At 33.4% G+C, this 22,930-nt stretch overlaps 1 protein-coding gene, 1 long non-coding RNA gene and 1 pseudogene across 4 annotated transcripts in view; 1 reads left to right on the plus strand and 2 right to left on the minus strand.

The window, feature by feature from the left end:
- TRPC1 (transient receptor potential cation channel subfamily C member 1) overlaps window positions 1-22,930 on the minus strand; it is a 60,040-nt gene that overhangs the window by 10,220 nt on the left and 26,890 nt on the right. For all 3 annotated transcript variants that reach the window (XM_006190546.3, XM_006190545.3, XM_032487078.1), the window contains 5 exons: window positions 20,952-21,083; window positions 17,833-18,028; window positions 13,490-13,826; window positions 8,308-8,447; window positions 6,498-6,641 (listed from right to left, as the gene is read on the minus strand). In XM_006190546.3, coding sequence (XP_006190608.1) covers window positions 6,498-6,641; window positions 8,308-8,447; window positions 13,490-13,826; window positions 17,833-18,028; window positions 20,952-21,083 — 949 coding nt within the window. The remainder of the gene's footprint in view (window positions 1-6,497; window positions 6,642-8,307; window positions 8,448-13,489; window positions 13,827-17,832; window positions 18,029-20,951; window positions 21,084-22,930) is intronic.
- On the plus strand, window positions 10,826-16,169 carry LOC116665885. Its single transcript, XR_004322659.1, has 2 exons — window positions 10,826-11,269; window positions 14,899-16,169. It is a non-coding gene; the product is annotated as an uncharacterized LOC116665885 (long non-coding RNA).
- On the minus strand, window positions 19,357-19,448 carry LOC116666889 (annotated as a pseudogene).

Raw genomic sequence — 22,930 nt, forward strand, 5'->3', positions numbered from 1 at the left:
TTCCAAGAGTGATTATGTATGCTATTATAATTTTAATTTTAAAAATTTAGTCCAAAACTAAAAGCTTTAATTTAACATTACTAAACTTTTAAAGAGTACATGTAATTCAATTTCAGTATCAAGATGAGCAATATTTATTGAGAACACCACAAACTTCATGACTTAGTTTTTAAAAACACGATATTAGTTCTTGTATAAGATAGAAGAACCAAAATTAGCTACAGTGGGTATTACTCAGGTGAACATTAGCTTGAAGAGCACACTAATGAAACATTCATGTAAAAGGCAAACATCAAAAGCAGTGAATTAATTTTCATCTGAGAAAGATTATAAGGCTCGTCTCTTTGTAAAAATAATAACCCTGCTTTTTAAAATATTTATTCACTTAAAACTACCTGGCACTTTTACTTGAGAATATGATGGTAAGAAATGAAGAGATAGGTAATTAAAAAATTAATACTGAAATTTACCCAGTAGTTAACACTAGTATACACAGAGAAAAATATTTCCCTAGTAATCAAAAAATGGAAATTACTAAGATAGTATAACAAAAAAAGATAGCACTAGATGTTATTAATGTGGTGAACACACAGTATGCTTTTACACTGTGTGACTGAAAATTAACACATCCTTTTGTAAAGGGACAGAAATAACTGAGGCACTATAAGAATCCTATCTTTTGATATGTTAATACTACTGAAGACGTATCCTTAGCAAATAAATTAACAGAGGCAAAAGCCTCATACACGGAGTGTTATGTGGAACAGTAAAAATATGCTAAATTCCTGATAGAGGTAAAAGCTGATAATCATTAAGGTTCATAGTAAGTGTTAAATTATAAAAGTTGCTGACAGAAAGACAACTTCTAGTCATTCTCCTTCCAAATCTTTCTTCAGAAAAACCCATAATTATCTTTAGAAAAGTTGTATCTACTCAAGCAATTCATGCTCAAAATGTCCTTTACCTGTGTCAAAAGAATCAAACTGGACTACTTTCTCATATATTCTACAAAAACCTGAAACCATAAAGCTCCTAGAAGAAAACATAAGCAGAATGCTCTCTGCTCAGCCTTCGTAATACATGTTTGGATCTGTCTCCATAGGCAAGGGAAACAAAAGAAAAAAAAAAAAGGCACCTACTCAAACTTAAAAGCTTTTACACAGCAAAGGAAACCATTAACAAAATGAAAAGGCAGCCTACTGAATGGGAGAAGATACTTATTTACAAACAACATACTGATAAGTGGTTAATTTCCAAAATATACAAAAAGTTCATACAACTCAAGTTTCCTGACTCCTTGCAAGCACCAACTCAGTCATGATCCAAAGTACCTTGTATATAATCTTTAAAGCAGCATTTTCATTTTATACTGGTATTTATGTTTGTCTCTTCCCAGCAGTCTTAAGGACAGGCATAATGTCAGTAAGCTCCTGAGTCTGGCATATCTTGTCAGACTTTACCCCAATCTATTTAAACAGTATCTCTGAGGGCAGGACTGAAGAACATAGATTTAGTGTGTTCCCCCACATGATTCTGCAGCCTCTCTAGTTTTGGAATCCCCTAGTAGACCATATGACTTCTAAGTTTCCCTCTAGCTATTACATTCTATACTTCTTCCAAGAAATATATCCATTCCCAGTATACCGTAAAATCACTCTTTACTCATTACAAATGAAAATAATATGCCATTTATGTTACACAGGCCACTAAATTAAATCTAGTAATTATCCAATAAAGACAAATAATTCACTAGGAATAAGGGATACACTCATGTGTCAGATGCTACATTCACTTTCCAAGTTTTCTTATATTATTTTTTAGGTCTGCCAAGGTTACCTCTACTAACTCTAAGGGCATGGAGGAATGGATCGAAACGTTTATGTTATATCATGTTGTCAGGTCCTCTGCTCTGTCTCTGATAGACAATGACCCATTTAATCCTCACAACAGCAGACACTGAAACTGAGATCCACAGAGATGAAATAACAGTAAGCTAAGGAACAAGATTCTGAACCAAACTGTGTGATTCTGTCTTGTCCTTCCTGTCTAATCACCCAACTATCTTAAAGGCTGTTTAAGTCATCTGAAACACATGGTTAAATGAAGAAGAATTTTAAAAACCTATAAATTATGAACACTTGCCAACATAAACATTGTACAGTAGAAGTTAATGAGGGAATCCTATTTCTCAAGAAAACTCTGAGATGCAATTTGGCACCATGGTTAAGACCATTAGCTCTAGAGCCAAACCCCATGGGTCGGTATCCCAGTTCTGCTACTTACCAGCTGTGTGACCTTGTGCAAGTTACTTAATGTCTCTATGCCTCAGTTTCTTCCTCTGTAAAAATGGAAATAAAAGAGTCTGCCTCTTAGAATGGTTGTGGGGATTAAATGAGGTAATAAATGTAAATAAAGATCTTAGAACAGTACCTGGCACATAGTAAGGACTCAAATGTTCACTGTTGTTATTACTATTATCATGATTATTTATAGATTCTGTCTTCATTCTGTCTTTTTTTGTTAAAGTATGTAACGTTACTGATTTATGTCCAACCATGACTCTTACATCTGCTGAGGTGGATGAGCTGGCGTCCTTCATAAAAGCAGGGAGAACTACCTTCAAAGTGGAGGATGGCCTCTGGAGTCAGACAGACGCAGTTCAGCTCTTGACTCTGCCACTTACTAGTTCTGTGAACTATTTCTCTCTCTAAGCCTTAAACCCCCCTGTTTATAAAATGAAAAAAAAAAATTAAAGTGACAAGGTTTGTGATGAGGGTTAAGTAAATGGAAAATGTTTAGCAGAGTGCCTGGCCCACATGAAATGTTCAGTAAACGTTAGTTGCTTTATGACTATGATAAGCAGCTACAGCAAAGGCTAGGATATAGCCCTATTTCTCCATCAGCTTTTTCCTTTTCTCAGACCAATCAGTGTTTGTCTCTATCAATTCTATTCTAACCAGTTTTTCAACATTCATTAAGTAGCTACCATAGCAAGGTAGTGAATAAAGTGCAGATGAGAAAATGAAGATATATTCCCTACCTCAAGGAATTTTTAATTTAGTAGAAAAAAATAACTTACAATTTAAGACAAGCTAAATTTAAACTGTCCTATAATTAAGGCTAGCTATAGGAATTGCTCATTAGAGGTTCAAAGTATTAAATCCATCAAATGGAGATACTCATTCACGTGGGAGTGCAGGAATAGATTTTCTAATGGAGGGGACACTAAAGCATGTGCATGTTCCCTCTCCCTGGAATGTTCTACACCCAATCTCCTTTCAACTCATCTTCCAAGGCTTAATTCCAGTGTCATCTCTTCTGGGAGGTCTCCTCTGATACCTTAGACTGAAGTGAGTGCCCTTCCTCTGAGCTCTCTGTTATACCATTTATCATTCTAAATGCTGTCACTGGCTTGTTCGTTATCCTCAGTGAACTGTGACCTCTTTAAAAAGAGATTGCAACATATTCATTTTAGTATTCCCAGTGTCCAGTACCTATTAGGCACTCACTCAATAAATATTTACTGAATGAACAAATAAAGTTTCAACAAGCAGAGGATATGTCTGGGACATTTTAAACAGAGTAAAAACAAAAATAACATGGAAGTGGGAAAGCACAGGACCTGCGTGAGATTAGTGACTGGTCTTGGCCAGATAGACAAGTATTTCAGGAAGAGACAAGGAGATGAGTGTAACGAGCAATGGCTAGACAGTAAGTAAGGCCAGATTACAGAAGGCCACCTTCCAAAGTCTACCTACAGCATTTAATGTCACAAACTTAATGAATACAGTCATACAAATGTCAAGTACTAGAATAAAGGATTCAATCACTGCTGAATATAGTACTATTTTATGTATTCCATTATAGGATAATCCTATGACCTTGATTTGCCTGATTCAGTCCCAGTTTACACCTGTTATTCCCAACTTAGTAATGAACAGCGTCCTTTTCATTCCCCAAAGTGTCTCTGTTTATATGATAAATTATGGTCATTCGAACCAAGGGAGAGATCTGGACCCCTACTACAGGTTATATAACCAGCTAAAATAAAAGTCTGTCAGCTTCTAAATCTACAAAGGTTTGGAAGAAAAAAAAATTAGTAAATGGAAATAAATTTAACAAACAACTGCAGGAATCACATAAAAACATTATCTGACATAGGTTATGTATGTAAAGAAAACAAGTTGCACTTTAGCTAAAGTAGTCCTTATTGCCAATTTTTCTTTTGCATTTCTTTTAGTTTTATATTCACAACTGGATCACTCTATTTTAATTGAGGTCCATACTTATGATTAACAAAATGAAAAAAAGTATTATAAATCTTCTGCACAAAAATACTCTAGAATTCTTTGTCATTGATATATTAATACAAATTTATTAATAAGACTACACTGGAAAACAAATGTCTTTATTTGAGAAAATTTGTAAGCAAAAGCCTGAATCTAGAACTCTACAGATTCTATTTCAGTATCTATTTTTCATCCTTTTCCTGACTAACTAGACCCTTCATTTCTTAGGGGGCAATATGCTCAATTAAAACTACTCATCTCCTCAAACTTTCTCGTAGCTACAAATAGCCATGTGACCTAATCCTGGCCAATGAGTTATAAGTGGAAGTATTTGGTAGGACTTAAGGGAAAATGATTGTTCTCTTGATTAAAAAGAAGAAAGACAGCTGGTCATACTTTCTGTCTTTCCTCCTCTTCCTGCTGGATGCTGACTTGATATAATGGCTTGGAGCAGGGAGCTTGCAACCATGAGAACCAGTCACATTCTAACCAAGTTCATACATTTGCAAAACTCATCAAACTATACAGTTAAGATAGGTGAATTTTATTATATGCAAATTATATGTTAATAAAGATAATTTTTTAAAAAGCATTTGCTAGACAAGATCATAATATTTAAACATATATTATGACCCACCTGCAGACCATTTTAAAAATAGGAACACAATAAATATTGTTATCCTGCTGGAGAAGAAAAACACCACAGCTGAAATGACAAATACCCGCTTATGTAGTACTTGCATACATCTATAGTTCTTTGGGGAAGAAATTAAGTTAGTAAGATCTTACTCAATAGTTCTAAGAAAAACAAACAAATAATTCATTAAAAAAATAATAATATACTCTCTCCTTTTTAACATTTTGTAAAAATCTGTAAAAAAGTTTCCAGTATAAAAACTTAGTGATACCATCAGTTTTTAGCTTAAAAAACCCACAAAACCCAAAAATCAATGTGCAGTAAAAATACTGTTGACCCTTGATTAAAATTTATAGAAGATAACAGTGGCAAATGAAATCAAAATAATACTTAGTTGAAATCAGTGCTTCACATATGATGTTCTGGAGAAAAAATAGAGACTGAGCATATTTCATGAAAAATGGGTATGACGTTAAGTGAAATTAGGTGATGATAGTTTGAATAAGGTTAAACAAGTTTCTTTACTTCTTTCTTGTAGGCTTTAAAGTGATACTGAGCACTCTGAATTCCCAAAAGGGGTAATGTTGAATGCAGTGTGTCCCAAACTTATTTCAGTCAGAGCATCTCACAGGACTTGGTTAAGGGACTCATACTTTGGGAAACACTGCTGCAGGATGATAGCACAAGCCAAATCAAACCAGGCTTTTCCTACGTACCTTATTTTCATATCTCTGTTGGAGAAGGTAATTATGCATTTTACTTAAAATATCTCCTTTAAAAATATAAAAGAGAATCTAAATTGTTAGTAAATTTTGACTTATTGCTTAGATTTTCAGACTTACAGGATAACTTAGAGTACTTTGTAGAGCTAATCACCTTGCAGAGTTGATCCCAATTTTCAAAAACAATCAACTACTAAGATCTGTGAGGTACATTCAACCAATTAGGAGTCCTTTCTTTAGTGTAAAGAGACTTAGAATTTAGTCCTGGACTCTCAGGCATAATGACCATACTACTCTGAACAAACCACGTCCCATCTCAAAAGCTCAATTTCCTTAACTGTAAAGAATTATGAAACATAAAGCTGAACTACATAAACTCTATGAAGTTTTTAGCTCTAAATATGCTATTTTTGAAATTATTACATTTAATATTTATTAAGCAAAGTGAAAGAGTACTTTTTAAATATAACTTAACATAGTTTCCAAATCACCACAAAGTATGAATTCTGTTTGCACACTTCCCTTAAACTTATTGCTTTAAATTTTAAATGTGAAATTCATTTTTGCAAATTTTTATGTCCCTCCATTGTCTTATGCATAACTATATTTTAAATGTATCTATGCCTACGGACTAGGGAGAGAGGGACAATGGACCACAGTTTAATAAAGTCTGAATATCTGAAAGCATAGGATTATCATTCAGCCAGAAGCAAAAGCAGGTGAACACACTGTGTTAATTCTCAAAAGCGAAGTTTAGCTTTAACACCGTGAGAGAACAATGTCCCAGTGGACAAGTAAAAAGATGTGATAATTCTAACAAATATTCTTTAAGAAGTTTTGGTTATTTACCTGTAATGGACCCAAGATAGAGCTTGTTGTATACATAAAAAAGAGACGAAGATAACTCAGAACATTTGCAAATGCAAAAAGCCCTTCTGCCACCAGTGTAGGATGGAACGCATCCCAGTCCTTCCGATCAGCAAAATCATGGAACTATGGTTAGGAAGAAAAAGCCAAAGGTAAACAGCTCTCTCGATTGAGGAAAATAAAAACAAATATTCTGACTGTTGAAAGAAAACTATTTTTATGTCTCCTTGTGGAGGAACTCCATTTATGTTTTATGAAGTTCTCTGCTTTTAATAGAAATTGTTTTCACTAAATAAAGGACTTCTACATATGTGAGGCAGTATACGTACTATATATAAAGAGGTTTTCTCAGAAATTCTTAGGTTTTAAAAAATTACATAATTTTTTATGAATGAAATGTTTGCTAGTTTTTCTCAAATTCCACAACAAAAACTTAAAGAATGTGTGCTGTCAGTTAATTAGCTATCATATTAAATTAACCTAGCCATTTGACTCAGGATTCTGGAATGAAACTGAGAAGCTCTTCTCCCTTCTAAATATCAAGAAAAAAAGTGTATTATTATACCCAGACATAGAGTGGCCACATGTTCCAATTGCTTGGGACAGTCCCAGATTACATACCAGTTTTCCTGGCATAATTATTAACAGCATCCCCCCCCCACCACCACCACCACTACATTCTCAAAAGTGTCCTGGTTTGGATAATAAATTATGTGGGTACCTTGCTTCTAGAACTAAAGAGTCCAGTCTAAAAAACCAATGACCCTCAACCTCTCTATTGAACCATTTATCTATATATGATCAATTCTTATTTTCTTAATAATTTCACTACTCTGATCATTGAATATACCTAACAAACATGTTTTGTACTACTGATCAATCACAGGAATAGAGGTTTTAATAAAGTAAAATGATATAAGATAACCAGTTTGCTTTCTCTATAGTCTATAAATTAGTCAAAAACCAGAAAATATTATATAATAGTTCCTTGAACGTGACACCTCAGAATTCTAAACTCAGGTTTAAACAAAGATAGTTAACATAAACTCCATTACATTTTCTGGGCTTTTATAAATCATTACAAAAGTAAAATTATACGATGTCTATAAGGTTAGATTTTTGTCAGATTTTAAATTTAAAACAACAGGCATCAGAAAAAATAATTCAATTTACATCACTTTTTAAGCTGTGGAAGATAACAGTCATGATTTGGAATGTGTAAAATACTATATAATGAGTTCCATTCAGATAGACTTTCTCTGGCAAATATAAAGATATCTAACACTAATCAATTTAAGTAACTTTGTGTTCTCATTTTAAGTATATATAGGTTAATGAGGTAAATGAACCTAGCTCAGATATAAGGAATCGGCATCTGGTAGAAAGAAAATGCCTAGACAGACCTGGATTTAAATCCAGTCTTGGTTTCTTACTGTGTGGTCTTGGACAAGTTACTTATTATCTCTGAGCTTCCTTTTCCTTATTTGCAAAATGGGTATAAGGACATCTGTCTCATAGAATCCCTGTGAGAATAAAATGAGATAAAGTATAGCAAAGTATCAACCATGGTGCCTGGCATATACAGGTAACCAACATTTAAAGGTTATCAACACCCTTTAAACCATCAGAAAGGGAGGAAACAATGTGCACTATTCCCTTGCACAGGGGTAGGTTTAAAATGAAAACACATCAGACACAGATTTGGTCCAATGTAATTCTGAGTTACATAGCTAAGTATCTCGGGTTTTTCCTAAATTCACTTGTGTCTCCAATTGACACAGTTAATAGTCACCTTGTTGTGAGCAACCACTTTGAGGGCAAAGGTTGCCAAATAAAGTGAATTCATGACAAAACTGAGTTGATTACGAGATTCTTCTAAAAAGTCTTCCAACCCTTCATACCAGAGTCTTTTAATGTCTGACCAAATCATTCCTAAAAAAAGGAAGAAAAAAATCAGGTAATGCTCTCTTAATTCAATAATAAACTAAAAAATACTTTAAAACTCAAAATATTAAATAACATGTCACCTATAGTCTCACGCAGAAGAAAAAATAACTTCTTAGTAAAACATTCTCAAAATTTGAAAGAAAATAATATTAAGTTTCATATGGCAATATATTTCCCAGAGAGGGATGTTAATAAATGATGTGAAACATGTACATTAAAACAAATAAACTGATGTTAAACACACCCCCTACAAAGGCTGTTACCGATTCTTTTCTTTTCTCTGTCTACACTCACTCCTATAGTGAATTTACCCAGTCTAGTCTAATGGCTTTAAATACCACCTATGTGGTAGACTTTCAAATGTTCATCTCTACACTCAATCTGTATTTATATAATAAATAATATTTCTAAACCTCTCTCCTAAACTTAACTTGCATAGGTACCTGGCCACTCTACATCTCCAACTGGATGTTCTAACGTGTCCTAATCTCTGCCCCTAAATTCACTACACTTGAAGACTTCGACACCTTGGTTGATTGAACTCCATCCTAGTTGCTTACTCTAAATGTCCTTGAATCACCCTTGACTGATATTCTTTTAAACCACACATTCAATGCAAAGGCAAATTCTGTTTGCGCTACTTTCAAAACAGAGTTAGTATCTAAACTTTCTCATCACTACATCAACTTCAAGCCCTGAATTTCTCTGGCCTGGATTACTGAAATAGCTTATCTGGTCTCCCTGCTTCTAACCTGATCTCCTGAAAATCTATCCTCAACAAAGCAATCAAAGTAATCCTTTAAAATGCAAATGTTAAACTTCTCTCCTCAAAACCTTGTAGTAACTCCCAGAGCAGAAGGGATTAAATGCAAGACAGAACTCCTTCCCCGGGGAACATAACCTCATGTTATCCTCTATTAAAGTGGTTTCCTTGGAAATGTAGTCTGTTAAGAAAAATATGGAAGGTCAGCTGTATCCAACATTGTTATAAAAACAGCCACCGACTGGAAAACTGCATCTGTAGTGGGAGGACAATCAGTGGATTCACAGACCCTCAAAATATGTACAACCAGGACTACATCAAAAACATACTGAGAAACCGGGGCCTCAGCTTCTCTGTGCGGTGTCTCTCTTAATTTGATTAAGTGTGCCTGTACTGGGAGCTACACGCTTAGTCTTTATAAAATACGGTTCCTGACTGATCTGAGACTTCTGTAGCTGGGGTAGCGCACACCCGTGAACATGGCCTCATCTCATGCAACTGACTGTGCCCACCATGGGGCTGGGAAACAGCCTGGGTCTTTTGTGAGAATCACCAGTAAAGATATATTTGAAGCTGTCATGCTGATATGCTCTATTTCCTGTCTAATATCCTTCTAGAAAGCTAAGGAAACGTGGTGCCAGGTTTCTGCCTATTGCGTCCTGTGAATGTGAATGTCAATGAGAACCTAAGATCACTGCTGCTGACTGTGCAGAGTGGGCACTGCCCTTTCCCTTATATCTCACTTTACTCAGAGTCCAAATCAAATTCCTCACAGTGGTCTACAAGGCCCTACACCACCTCTCCTCCCAGACCTCCCCTATCAATCCTTCCTTCCGCTACTCTAGTCACACTGGCCTCCCTGCTTCCTTGCTCTTTTCTGAACACACAAGACTCCTGCCTTAGAGCCTTTTACATTGGCTCTTCCCTTTGGCTGGAACCTCCTCACCCAGATATCTGTTTGGCTAACACCCTCACTTCACATCTTTGCTCACCACCTACTCTGATCATCTTGTTTAAAACTGCAAACCCCATGCCCCTACTCCCAATCCCCCAACTCTTCTATCTTTCTTTTCCCTTAGTATTCACCCCTTTTAAATAATGGATATAGTTTACTTATTATGTCTACTATTAACTGACTATCTTCCTCCCACTTTCCGTAAACTCTTCAAGGGTAAGAATCTTTGTTTTATTAACCAATGTCCTAAATGTCCTAAAGAATGCCCGATACACAGTGGGTGCTCAAAAAATTTGCTAAATGAATAAAAATACACAAATAAAAACCAACCAAACAAAATCCTTCCCCTTTGGCCAGAAGTTCCTCTATAGTTATATATTTCTAAGAGCACCAGAGAGCAGTATTATAATCCAGGATAATTTCATGATACATTCCTCCATTAAGATATTTTTAAGGATACATAAAGTGACAAAAGAACAGGATGCTACAACATAACATATGGGTGAAGATCAAGCTAAGCCAGAGTCATCCTCTGGCTTACCAGTAGGCAGAATAATTTTCTTGGGAAATATATGAAGTATTTTTGGAAAACTCTGTTTATAACATCTCAATTATACAATATCCATATTTTATGTAAAAAAATTAAATATTTACAGATCTGACAGGTAAAACATTTTTTAAAAAATCCTATTCTATTTAAACTTCTATTTAATGTATAGATAAAAACTATCCAAAAATGTTAGCTCAAACAGTCTATATGTTATTAACTCAAACACTGTAACACTAAAACACTAAACCAAGAAAGTTGCTTAACAGAAATAAGTGTTTTTTTCTGTAAAAGGCAATTATTATACCTAAGGGGAACTCTTGACAAAAATTACAACATGAATTGGAGAAGATTTTTGATCAAGAAAGGCAGAAATATGAACCCCCGAACCTTTACTTAGCAGCACTCAACTCACTTGTGATTTTTAATTTATCTGTGTGATTCTCAAGTTATTGGGTTTTTTTTTTTTTTAACCTTAATTAGGCCATAAGCTCCATGAGTGTTGGGCTATCTCTATTCCTGCCTGCGCTTGGACAAAATTGGTATGTAACATTTCAAAATGCACATTTTTATAATAGCTGTCTTATTATATTTTAACAGTAAAAAAAAATTAAGTAAAAGGATACCATTAATACTCTATGGATTCATCAACACATTGTTTTCTTTTTTCCTACCTTGTTTTTTTAATAACTTAACCCTACTTTTTTTCTGGAGGGGTAAGAAAAAGAACAGGAAACACACGTACAAAAGTCACTCATCATTAGTCAAAAGTCACTATGCTCACTGCATGAAATTGTAAACTGAATCAAGGAGTGCCTTTAAACAAGTAGGCAAATGGTTCTTAGATATTTCCTTAGAGCAAGTTCAGACATATGTATTTCAGGAAGCCTAGAGTGAGCTAACAACGTAACAGGTTCAGAAGACATCCTTGGCAAGGTTTATTCAGATCTAATTGTTTCAAAGCAGAAGCTGTGCTGGGAAAAGTAAAACACTTCCAGGAATTTTACTGGCTTAATTCACACTGCACTCTTCTACCAAGACAGAATATGGTTAGAAAATTAATAATATTGTGGGTGTGTTCACTAATGTTATTGGAAACAGGGCCATTGTGATTAAAAAAGAGTAGCTGAGTAGCCATAGTTTAACCATTTGTTATGAAATTCAGTGACACAGCAATATTATGCTATGCCAAGAGTGGTATGATTCTCTGATTTCAATGAGTTTTTACTCACTAAGAAATATAAACTTTAATTCTTATACAGACTAGGGTAAACTGAATCTTATTTAAAAAACAAAGAAAATATTCTTTCTCACTACTATTTAAATAATAGGTTATAGAAAAATAATACAACATTTCCTTTCTTATAACTAAGGTATATATAACAATCTCTCAAAGGTAGTTTAAATAAATAGAGGGGGAAAGTGCTTTTTTGGGCTTCCTTTCAGCCTAACTTACTCAAGGAAAAATATAAACAAATTTCACACTGAAAAGATCTGCAGCAATGCAACTTGGAAGCAAATATGATAAATTATAAATTATTTCCTAAATTAAAATATTAAATTTTAGATAAGACAGCAGAAATATCAGAAAGAGGAAAATATTAACAAGAAGAAATTATTTAATTCTCTTCAAAATAGAGTTCAGATGTGTATTATTTTTACCTTATCTACCTAATTTTAAATATTAATGCATCATGGATTGAATACTGCTTAAAGTAAAACTTTGATTTAAAATCAAGGTACTGGAAGTGAATTAATTTCCAAATAAAAATAAAAATCCCAAATACACAAATTATTTTTATAGCTGAAGAACTACCAGTGAACATTCATTGTACATTAACTCATCTTAAATTATTTAATAACTGAAACAATGAAGAACAAATTAATCAATCAGTGCTTCATACCACAGAAGAAACTAAATTTCAATATTCTTTTTATTCTATAGCAAATACTAAAAAAAGAAGAAGAAATGGTGGGAAATGCTGAGGTTATAAATAAGGTTGACGATCCAGAGGGAAATAAAGGAGATATCATTAAAAGACCATAAATAGACTATGTGATTACACCTCAACTCCCTGCCTTCCCCCATCCCTCCAAAAAAGGGCAAGGGTAGTAAAAACAGCAGAAGGTCATTCAAATATTTATTATAGCGTAATACTTATAAAAAACAATTTTCAGAAAACAAATATCTTTTTTTAATGTCATTTCTAAAGAGATCTGGCTACCATTATGAAGAACTGATTTAAAGACTGTGTCAACAGGGAATGCTTAAATTTAAACTTAAGTAACGTTCTATAATAGAGATAAGGTAAGGTGTAACTACAAAAGTTCACAGGTTTTTAAAAGTAAAATTAATGATATAATAAAACAAAATAGTTAACTCTCAAAATGCAACCAAGTATAAACTGTATTACATTTCAAAATATCCAAGAAAATGCTCATAGTCTCATAACAAAAGAAATCATCAGCAAAATTTGTTTTTCTGTTTTAACAATCATAAACAATCTTAGCAACTGAGCATTTTTAACTTCCATGTAATTAAGTAATATTAAATAAGAGATCTGCTTCCTTATCATCAAGTTCAGGAATATATATCTTTAAAAAAAAGTTAGCTAAGTCTTCAATGATGATGAAAGTGTTCAAATTCTTGCTGTATCAATAGTATAAAATTACAGATTGAATGCAGTTTATAATGCCACCAAGCAAGGGAGAATTAATGAGCTAAATAAAGGCAGAACCTTTCAAACTAACTTGATACTTACCAATAATCCACAGTATAAGAAGATAGTCTATTCTTTCAAGGGCTGGCCCCATTGTGTTTTTCTTATCCTCATTATAGACAAGAGAGTACAGGTTGAGTAACAGCAGGAACGTGAAATATGATGCTCCATGAATAATAAATTTCATAAAAGGTGTGTGAATGATCCTCCCAAACTGAGATTTGGGAGCTATCAAATAACAAAGTGACAAAACTGGCCAAAAGATGCCAACTGTCAAAACAGTCATTATCTTCTTACAGGTAGGCTTACGTCGGTAACCTGACATCTGTCCAAACCAAACAGTGTTCAGGAACTGCTGGCAGTTAGACTGGGAGACAAACTGAAAAGGAAACACAAACATAGAGAAAAGTAAAATATAACCTGTAAATACGATCTGATAGTACCCTTATTTAACTGATATTCAAAGTTTTAGTAACAGTTTAAAATCAATTCTGTACAGTCCACATAGTCGTTTTTTTTTCCCCCTATATGTAATAAAAGAGTGTAGCAGTTAAGAGCATAGACTCTGGAGCCAGACTACCTGGATTTAAATCCACTTACTTACTAAATGATCTTGAGCAAGTTTTTAAACCGTTCAAAGCCTCAAATTCCCCATCTATAAAATGGGGATAATAGTAGTATCTAATCATACACTTGCTTTGAGGATTAAATGTAAAGCTCTTAGAATAGTGCTTGGTAATAGCATGCACTATATAAGTATTAGTAACTGTTACTAGCCTACTTGGTCATTTTGAAACACTTAATTTATAAAGACTCGTAATGTTTATAAAATTTCAAAATTAACAAACAATCCATAGAAAGAGACTTCAGAATAGAAAAACTAAATCATTTCAGTTATAAGAAAGCAACATGTTAAGACAGCAAAGCAATTAAAGTCTAAACATCAGATGTTTTATGCGCCACAAAGGCACTGAGGATTTCTTAAATCTGCTTAAAATGGACTTCCGTGTGAGAAAAGGAAAAATATTCCCAAATAGGAGGAAAATTCTAGTTCAAGTACAGAAATTAATTTACCAAAGTTCACAAAGCTTCTTAGTTTATAAAATTCAGAACAATATTTCCTCAATATAATGCTCATGCTGTGGAGTATAACTTAAGGATTTTGATAACTCTGGACACAGTAGTGTAATCAGGTTTGAAATCACCAAACCACAAGTGGTCATAGTATCATTCAGATACTAAATAATATTTGATCAATCTTCTGTTTTAAAATGATTTATCCTGAGATAGAATATAATTTATAGAATGCAACAACGTAGTTTAAAAAAACTGGACAGAGTTTTTCTTTTTGTTTTTTGTGCTTATCAAGAAATTTCCTAATGTACTAATACCTATTTTTGGCAGTTAACTCAAGTCTTACTCCATTATTTATCCTTCTGTTTAAATTCCAGGTTCTTAGGGAATCGTAATTTATCCCTCAAGAGGAATTATCAAGGAGAAAACAAGCTTTTCTTCCCACCAAACACCCAGTTTGGTAGCAGCCCAACCTTAGTGGTTTTACCCTTCTCCCAAGTATCAAAGCAGTCTCAGGACTGACTGCTACCCTTGCCATCCCTCCATATAACGGTGATGTAATGAATGGTAATGTTAAATATGTGACTGGAAGAATAAATTTTCAGCTGGAAATGTTCTAAGTCTATGGTGGTTTTAAAATATAGACACAAACTCTTTGATATTCTTCTCATCAACAGATGGGCTACCAATATTCCTACCTTTCAATTCAACAACCTTGTGGTTGCTTTAACCAACAGCTTCTGGAAGAAGTGATGCTCAGTGACTTCTGAAGGTAGGTCTTAAAAGGTCATTCAGCTTCCACCTTGTTTGAGAAATCGTGCTCTTGGAGCCAAAACCTGGCACGTAAGAAGTTCTACTACCCTGAAGCCACCATATTATGAGGAAGCCCAGGCTACATGTAAGCACTCTGGTCAGCCCTCAAGCCATCTCAGACCATCTCCTTGCAGCCAACCCACCACGATGGCCATGCCCCTCCATGGTTCCAGTCGTGAGTTCTCAGGAGGCCCACCCTCAATAGACCCATCCACCTGAGCACCCAGTCCATGTAGAGCTCCCTGTTGGAGTCCTCAGCTGCTGCTCAGGCACAAGACATATGAGTGAAGAAGCCTCCAGATGACTGTTAGCTCCCAGCCATTTTGGCCATCTCCAGCTGAGACCCTTGACATAGTCAAGCAGAAACAAATCAACCTTGCTGGGCTCCTTCCTGATTCCTGACCTACAGAGTCCACGAGCATAATAAGATGATCATGAAGTTATGGCAAAATGACTGTGAAATCCTCTTTTATGCTACTAAGTATCAAGGTAGTCTGTTATAAAGGATGGATTACCTGAACAAAGTCTACCAACTATTTGGGAAAATATTATCTTCCCCTTTGATCATATTTAGAAATCTATTTTAAAAAACTGATTTACATTTTCATTCATCCTTAAAATTACAGAGTATTTTCCTTTCAACTCAAAAATTACTATTACTTCTATTACTTCTTGTTTCCTTATGCCTAATCTTTTTTTTAGAATGGAACATTTGGCTATCCCCTGTGAGTCCTTCAGGGATTTTATATATATATGTATATATATATACACACACACACACACACATACACACACACACACACACACACACACACATATGTATTTAGGAAACTTTCTCTTAGTTTTTTCTTCCCTAAACGGGATAATCTTGGTTCTTTCCACTTTTCTTCGAGGTCTTTTCCCAATTACTTAAGTTGATTTTGTATTTTGATATATCTTTATTTTACCATTTTCTAGTACTTCGTGTCTATTTTAGGTTATAGAACACAGAAATAAATAAATTAACCTAAGATCTAGTCAGTAAGATCTAGTCAAAATGTATATTAGAGGAAAATTACATTAGGGTCCTTGTTTTCTCTGTTTCTACTTATACAGATAAACATTGTATTTCCTTTTTTTCTTTTTCTTGCATTGTATTTCTCTTTTAAGCCACATAGTTATGTTGTTGATTTATAATCTTATAGCTACACTGATCCAAATTCCTATACTTAACTTTTTTTCTTATAAATGTTTTACCTGAAGCAAGAACTTTGCAGTACTATAAAAAGTATAGAATTTGAAGCCAGAGATCTGGATAAGAAATATAATATATAGGTAACCTTAAATATCTTAAAATTCCTTTATCAATTTTCTGAGTCACAAGCTATTGGGAGGCTCAAACTATCCACCAAGATTAATAGAAAACTCTGCCCCTAGCATCAAAGCTCCTATATCTTGCCTTCTACCATTATTTGGGGCCCATTCGAGATTTGCAGATACTAACTTATACACATAAAATAGATAAACAACAAGTTTATACTGTATGCACAGGGAACCATATTCAATATCTTGCAGTAATCTATGGTGAAGAAGAATATGAGAACAAATGTATGTTCCTATGTGACTGAAGTATCGTGCTGTACACCAGAAATTGTCACAACATTGTAAACTGACTGTAGTTCAATAAAAACATTAAAAATATGTATATATAAATTTGATAAGCAAATTTTATTCTAACATTTATGTTGATAACAAAAGTAATGGGTCTTAGAAGAAATACTTTTATCAACACCCTCTATTATTAACTGAACATTGTTATCTACATATAAATAACTATGTCTAATAAATTATCTCAAAAAGTGAAATAAATAATGCAAACCTTCCTTCTTCAAGTTCCTGAATTATGTGTATGTGTGTGTATGGGGAGTAGAAATAGGTATTATCCTTAACAGGAAGGGATGATGCCAGAAGAGCCAGATCCAGCTTAGTTATTATAGCATGCATCTCTCCACCTTTGAGTTTCACAATGAATTAACAGGTAAGAATAAGAAACATAATATCTGATACTTTATTTTTAAAGAGAAAGGCACTATTACTATAGAAAGGGCTATTTATAACCAGATCAATAGAACAAACCTATGACAGACAAAACACAAGATGGAAACTTCATTACGAAGACACTTACTACCCAATATTTTACCTGTTAGCCACTGTTTAGCAAAAACATTAAATTCACATCCATATTATTATAATAATTAATATTGCTAAAAATAATAGCAACTACCATTTATTGAATACTTGCTTAATACTAGTACTCATTGTACTAAACTCTTTAAATATATATACCCCTAATTAATTCTTAAAACTAAAGCTCAAACAGATTCAGTTAAGTTTCCCAAGGATACAGTTTCTATCAAGCAGAAGTAGGATCTCAACCTACATGTGTTGCCTCAAAGACTACTCTGAACCACTAGACTACTGGGGGGAAATAATTAAATATATCACAGAAAACCTCGTACCTCCTTTTGGTTATATTTGATAGCGAGTTTTAGACGACTTAAATTCATTCTTTCTTCTAGTAATCCCCGTTTGTCAAGAGGCTCATCACTAGATGTATGGTTTAGGATAACTTCCAATTCGCGTGAATTCCGGGCTTGTGCAAGCAAATCTTTAGCAAACATTTTACATTGCCGGGCTAGTTCTTCATAATCATTCCTGCAAAGTGCAACAGTCTATTATTAGAAGTGTCACTTCCATCTTCTAATTAAGCTGTTTTCACTAGAAAATTTTTTACTCAGTTACATTTTAATTCTGATAGTGCTAAACAAAATCTGAAGTCATTTGTGCTGACAGTCAAAGAAACCTACTGGTGCATAAATTCTCCAAAGCTTTGGGGAAAACTGTAACACGGTTACATTCTCTGTGTTCACACTGATAATCTTAGATAAGCACAATGTTTTCTTATATATACTGATATTCCTAGAAATTCTGGTAATATTTGTCAACCAGTTCTTCACTTAACTCATTTGTCTTTATTCTCTATGAGTTTGGTATAAAACTTCCTTTTATATTATTTATCTAAATGACAGATAATATTTTGATGCTATCCAGAAATATTACTGTACAATTTTTAACTAGAAGTTCTTAAAATAATAGTCTACAACATGTTTATGCTACTTCTAATATTAAAACAGTATTTTGTTTCATTTTTAAAGTGATCATTTGAACAAAATTCAAGTTAGAAAAAAAGATACTAAAACACACCTAGTAAAGAATTCTCTTTCAGAATCACTATTCCTTAAAATTTAAGATTTAACTGCTTAATAAAGGCAAGCCTAAATCAACTTGTGAGAAACTAAGAAGTTTTAGTAGATAATACTTTTAAAAACTATCAATTATATTAAGCTTACGACTGAGTGTTACAACTTAAGAATAAAATTAGAAATAAATAATTACATGTCAGTTGGGGGTTAGACTTCAGAAAATAACTTTTCATTCAGCATTTTTTTTTAAAGGGAAAGGAAGGGGAAACAGGAAGATTTCCTATTGATTAACGGTTTTCTGTGAACTGGCTGTATATGATTACAATTCAGAGAATTAAAAACTTTTCCTTGGAGGCTAACATTTTTCTCATCCATTGTTTGCATTTGCTACATAACCAAAATTATCTAAGAATAAGTAGTTAGATTTCTTTAACAAACGAAGTGTTACCTGCTTTTTAGTCTAGGAATCTAATTGGAGATCAGAACAACCATCAGAAGTGTATGTTACTCTGAAGATATCTCATCTTTAGATAAATGTTGACAGACCACTATATTCAAAGGTAAAATTACTACATTTTATCAGCCTAATTTGCTTAATCTCTAATAGATTACTGGAAGACTAATAAGAGGCTGTATAGTTTACATGGAAATATAGTAGACCAGAAGCCAGGAGTCCTATGTTCTAGTTACAACTCTGCTTCTACTTTCTTTTTTGTTTGTTTGTTTGTTTGTCGTGTGTATATATATATATATATTTTCTGAAGTATAGTCAGTTTACAAAAATACATGGAATGCTTTAAGAATTTGCATGTCATCCTTGCACAGGGGCCATGCTAATCCAATTTTAGTATGTGTGCTGCCAAAGTGAGTGCTCCTACTTTCCATGTCAATTCTGTTCCTAATTAGATGCTGATACCAGCAAGACATCTAACCTATACAGATCACTTTCCCTGCCTATAAAAATAAGGGGATTGAAGTTAATGAATTCTATGATCACTTCAAAATCTATCTTTATTCTCCTGTGATTACAATGCAATCATAGCAGTTGTTTTCAAATCCTTTCTGGAAGGAGTTGAATGAATTCTGTTTCATATGGTAATTCAGAACTCCAATTATGAGATTATAAGATATTTCATATTTCTTCATATTTAAGAGGAATAATTTTCAATAGCCTCATGTGCAAATAAATTTAAAAGTACCAAGTTACATTTTAACCATGTCTTATGTGCTCAGCAAAGTATATACTTTATCTCGTAACAAGTTTAAATGAATTAAAATTAAAATTAAATTAAATTAAAATATGGTAGTTGCAAACTAGAATACTTACAAAACAGGTATTTTTCAGAAGCTTCCAGAACTAGGAGCTATCAAGAACACAGTGTACTGATGTTAAGGCAAAAGAAGACTGCAAGCTTCTTATTGTCCTTCCAGTAAGCATAAGTTTGAATTTCCCAATCTAGTTCTAGTCAAGTCACTGAGGGAGTGCAATGCAAGACATGGGGCTCCAACATGAGCTGGACACGAAAGGAAAGGTGGGTCAAGGTATAACCCCTGCTGGAAACCTCACAGCAGGGACTGGCAAGAAATCTTGATCAATTCCTCCTTCTTTGGAGGACACCAGGGATACTTTGACATAAGAGAAAAGTCTCAAAGTTTTTCCTTAAGTCTACTAAATGAAGTTTTCTAAGAATTTTTTTTAATGTTTAAATCAGTAGTTTAATAGGCTGCTTTTTCCAAAGCCTTTTTCTCCCCCCGCAACTTACTTCTTTAAGGGAAAATGATATCAGTGATTCTTTGAGTATGCAAAGTTCCAGAATCACACTTAACTCTTCATTTCAGAAAAATACCTCAGACTGAGTATTCATCGCTCTTAGTTTAATTTTATGTCTACATATTTAGTTTCTCTCACCAGTAAAAAGGGACAGTGTCTGTGTGCAGCATACGTGACGTACAGAAAGCACTCTATGCTTCTCAAAGTTATAAAGGATCAGACTCCAAGGATGATTACAGAATCTAGGAATGAGGGGAGGTAGGACAGAGAGCAGGTTTAACTAAATTTGCTCTTGCTTAAAGCTACCACTCCCACTGTTCTTCACACTGCCCTAGAAGGCCCCTGGCAACGCTGAACAAAGCAGGGATTTAAGGGCGATGGGAGAGAGGAAGAGCGCAGATGAGGAAAGAGTGACCTAAGTAGCACCAGGGTCTATTCCACTGAGGGAAAAGAAAAATCCCAAGTATGTGGCAGCAAGGTCTGATCATATTGAATGAAATGTAAATAAACAGACATGATGATTTGGCCTATGAAAAAACTCAGGTTGAAAAGATTCTGAAAAAAAAAAAAAAAGATATAATTTACAATTTCCATTCATTCCCACCTGAATTCCACCTCCACAAGACTTAGTTCTTTTAAATCAGCACTCAGTTCAAATGCTCTCAGGATTGGATCCTCCTCTGTTAACATTATTAGAGCTGGACTGGCCAAGCAGCGATATATATCAAGACGAAACCTGTGATAAAATTTGATTCCATTATGTAAAATAAATTGTTATATACATATGATTACTAGTTTTAACCTATAATTTTCACAAATTTAAAATTACATATCATAAAAAAGAACATAAAACAACTATAATATATTTATTATAAGGTAATCTATATAAGAAGAAAAAACTAAAAAATTAAATATTTTGAGATAGAATATTAACAAATTTTATATCTATTGCTTTTAAATAAATTGTTTTAGGATATCTTTTCATAGATTCAAAACTGTATTCTTCAATTCAGTTAAATTAAAAATTTTCTATTCCTGAATCTAGTATTATTTTAAATGAGATATGCTGATAACTAACACATTTCAATTATGATGTGGATGATTATCAAATTTTTCTTTCCCCATTTATAAGTCTACTTTAATATACTACATATATATAACACATGACTCATTCAGCCAGGTTATTTTTGAAAGATGTTTCAAATCTTAAGAATGAAATCACTGGTTTATGCCTAATCTCTAGCTAATGGAAAAGTACTCCCTTTACTTTCTATAAATTAATGATCATATTCAATATCTAAGTAGGAATCCAACTAGAGAATATTTGCTATAGCTCTTTCATTTACAAATATATAATTCTTAATTTATAAATTTGGTAGATGTTATATAATGTATATTTTTCTTTTAAATATAAATGTAATACATGCATGGTTTTTTTAAAAAAGCAAGCAGTTTAGAAACATAATGCTTCCCAATTCTCCTCCTTCCACCAACTCTAATCCTCAAAGATAGTCACATTTCATAGAATTGTGAATATTCTCCTGATGTTTTCTATTAGCACACGAACATAATCAGACATACTATGTAAAGGGACAACTATTTCTACGTCACTACATACAGAGTCATCTCAGTATTTCCTAAAACTGGATGGTTTCCATTTGATGGTGGTACATTGCATCTCCATTACTGGAAATTTAGGTTGCTTTTAATTTTTTACTTCCATAAATAATGCAACAATGACTATTCGTTAGTTCACATATGCATGGCACACTTAGAATTGCTGGATAAAATGGCATGTATATTGTAAACTCTGATAGATGTTTCCAAAGCACTAACAATAAGGAGAGCTCATTTTCCCCACATTTTCATTAGTACTTTCCCACCCTAATAGGTGAAAAATGTAATTTTAAGAGTCGTATTACTCTGAATTTCTTTAGAAGCTTAAGCATCCTTTCGTGTTTACTATCCATTTATACTTCTTCTATAAACCACCTGTTCATTTTCATTAGCCTATTTTTCTGATGACTTTTTTAAGTCATCAATTTGTAAGATCTCTTTATATATCAAAGAAATTAGCCTTCTGTCTGGTCAAAGTGTTTTAAATATTTTTTCCCAGTTAGTTGTCTTTTTACTTTGTTTGCAATGGAGTTTTTTCTGTATGGAAATTTAAAACTTTCATTTAAACGAATTTATTGAACTATACCTTATTTACCTGATAGGCTCCATATCATATTTAGACATAAAAATAGATTCTATATAATGCATTTTTAAGAAAACAATATTTGTGAAATCTAGTTATGATCTAGCTACTCATATATTATATGATTATAAACAAGTATAATCATCTATATTTTAAGGATTTCAAAGGAGTATTTGCCTACACCAAAACTGCCCAAAAACTTGAGAAAAATATTTACAATTAATCAACTTATCTTTCTGTTTCTATCACATCTATAGTAACCACTTTCTATAGTAATCAATTTTATCAGATTGTTTCTAAAAATGACTTTTGTATTGATCTACATTATCATGTCTCAAAATATGGATTAGTGACAATGCACAGGAAGCATGACTGCTAGTAAT

Source organism: Camelus ferus, chromosome 1, assembly GCF_009834535.1.
Source record: "Camelus ferus isolate YT-003-E chromosome 1, BCGSAC_Cfer_1.0, whole genome shotgun sequence".
Lineage (NCBI taxonomy): Eukaryota > Metazoa > Chordata > Mammalia > Artiodactyla > Camelidae > Camelus > Camelus ferus.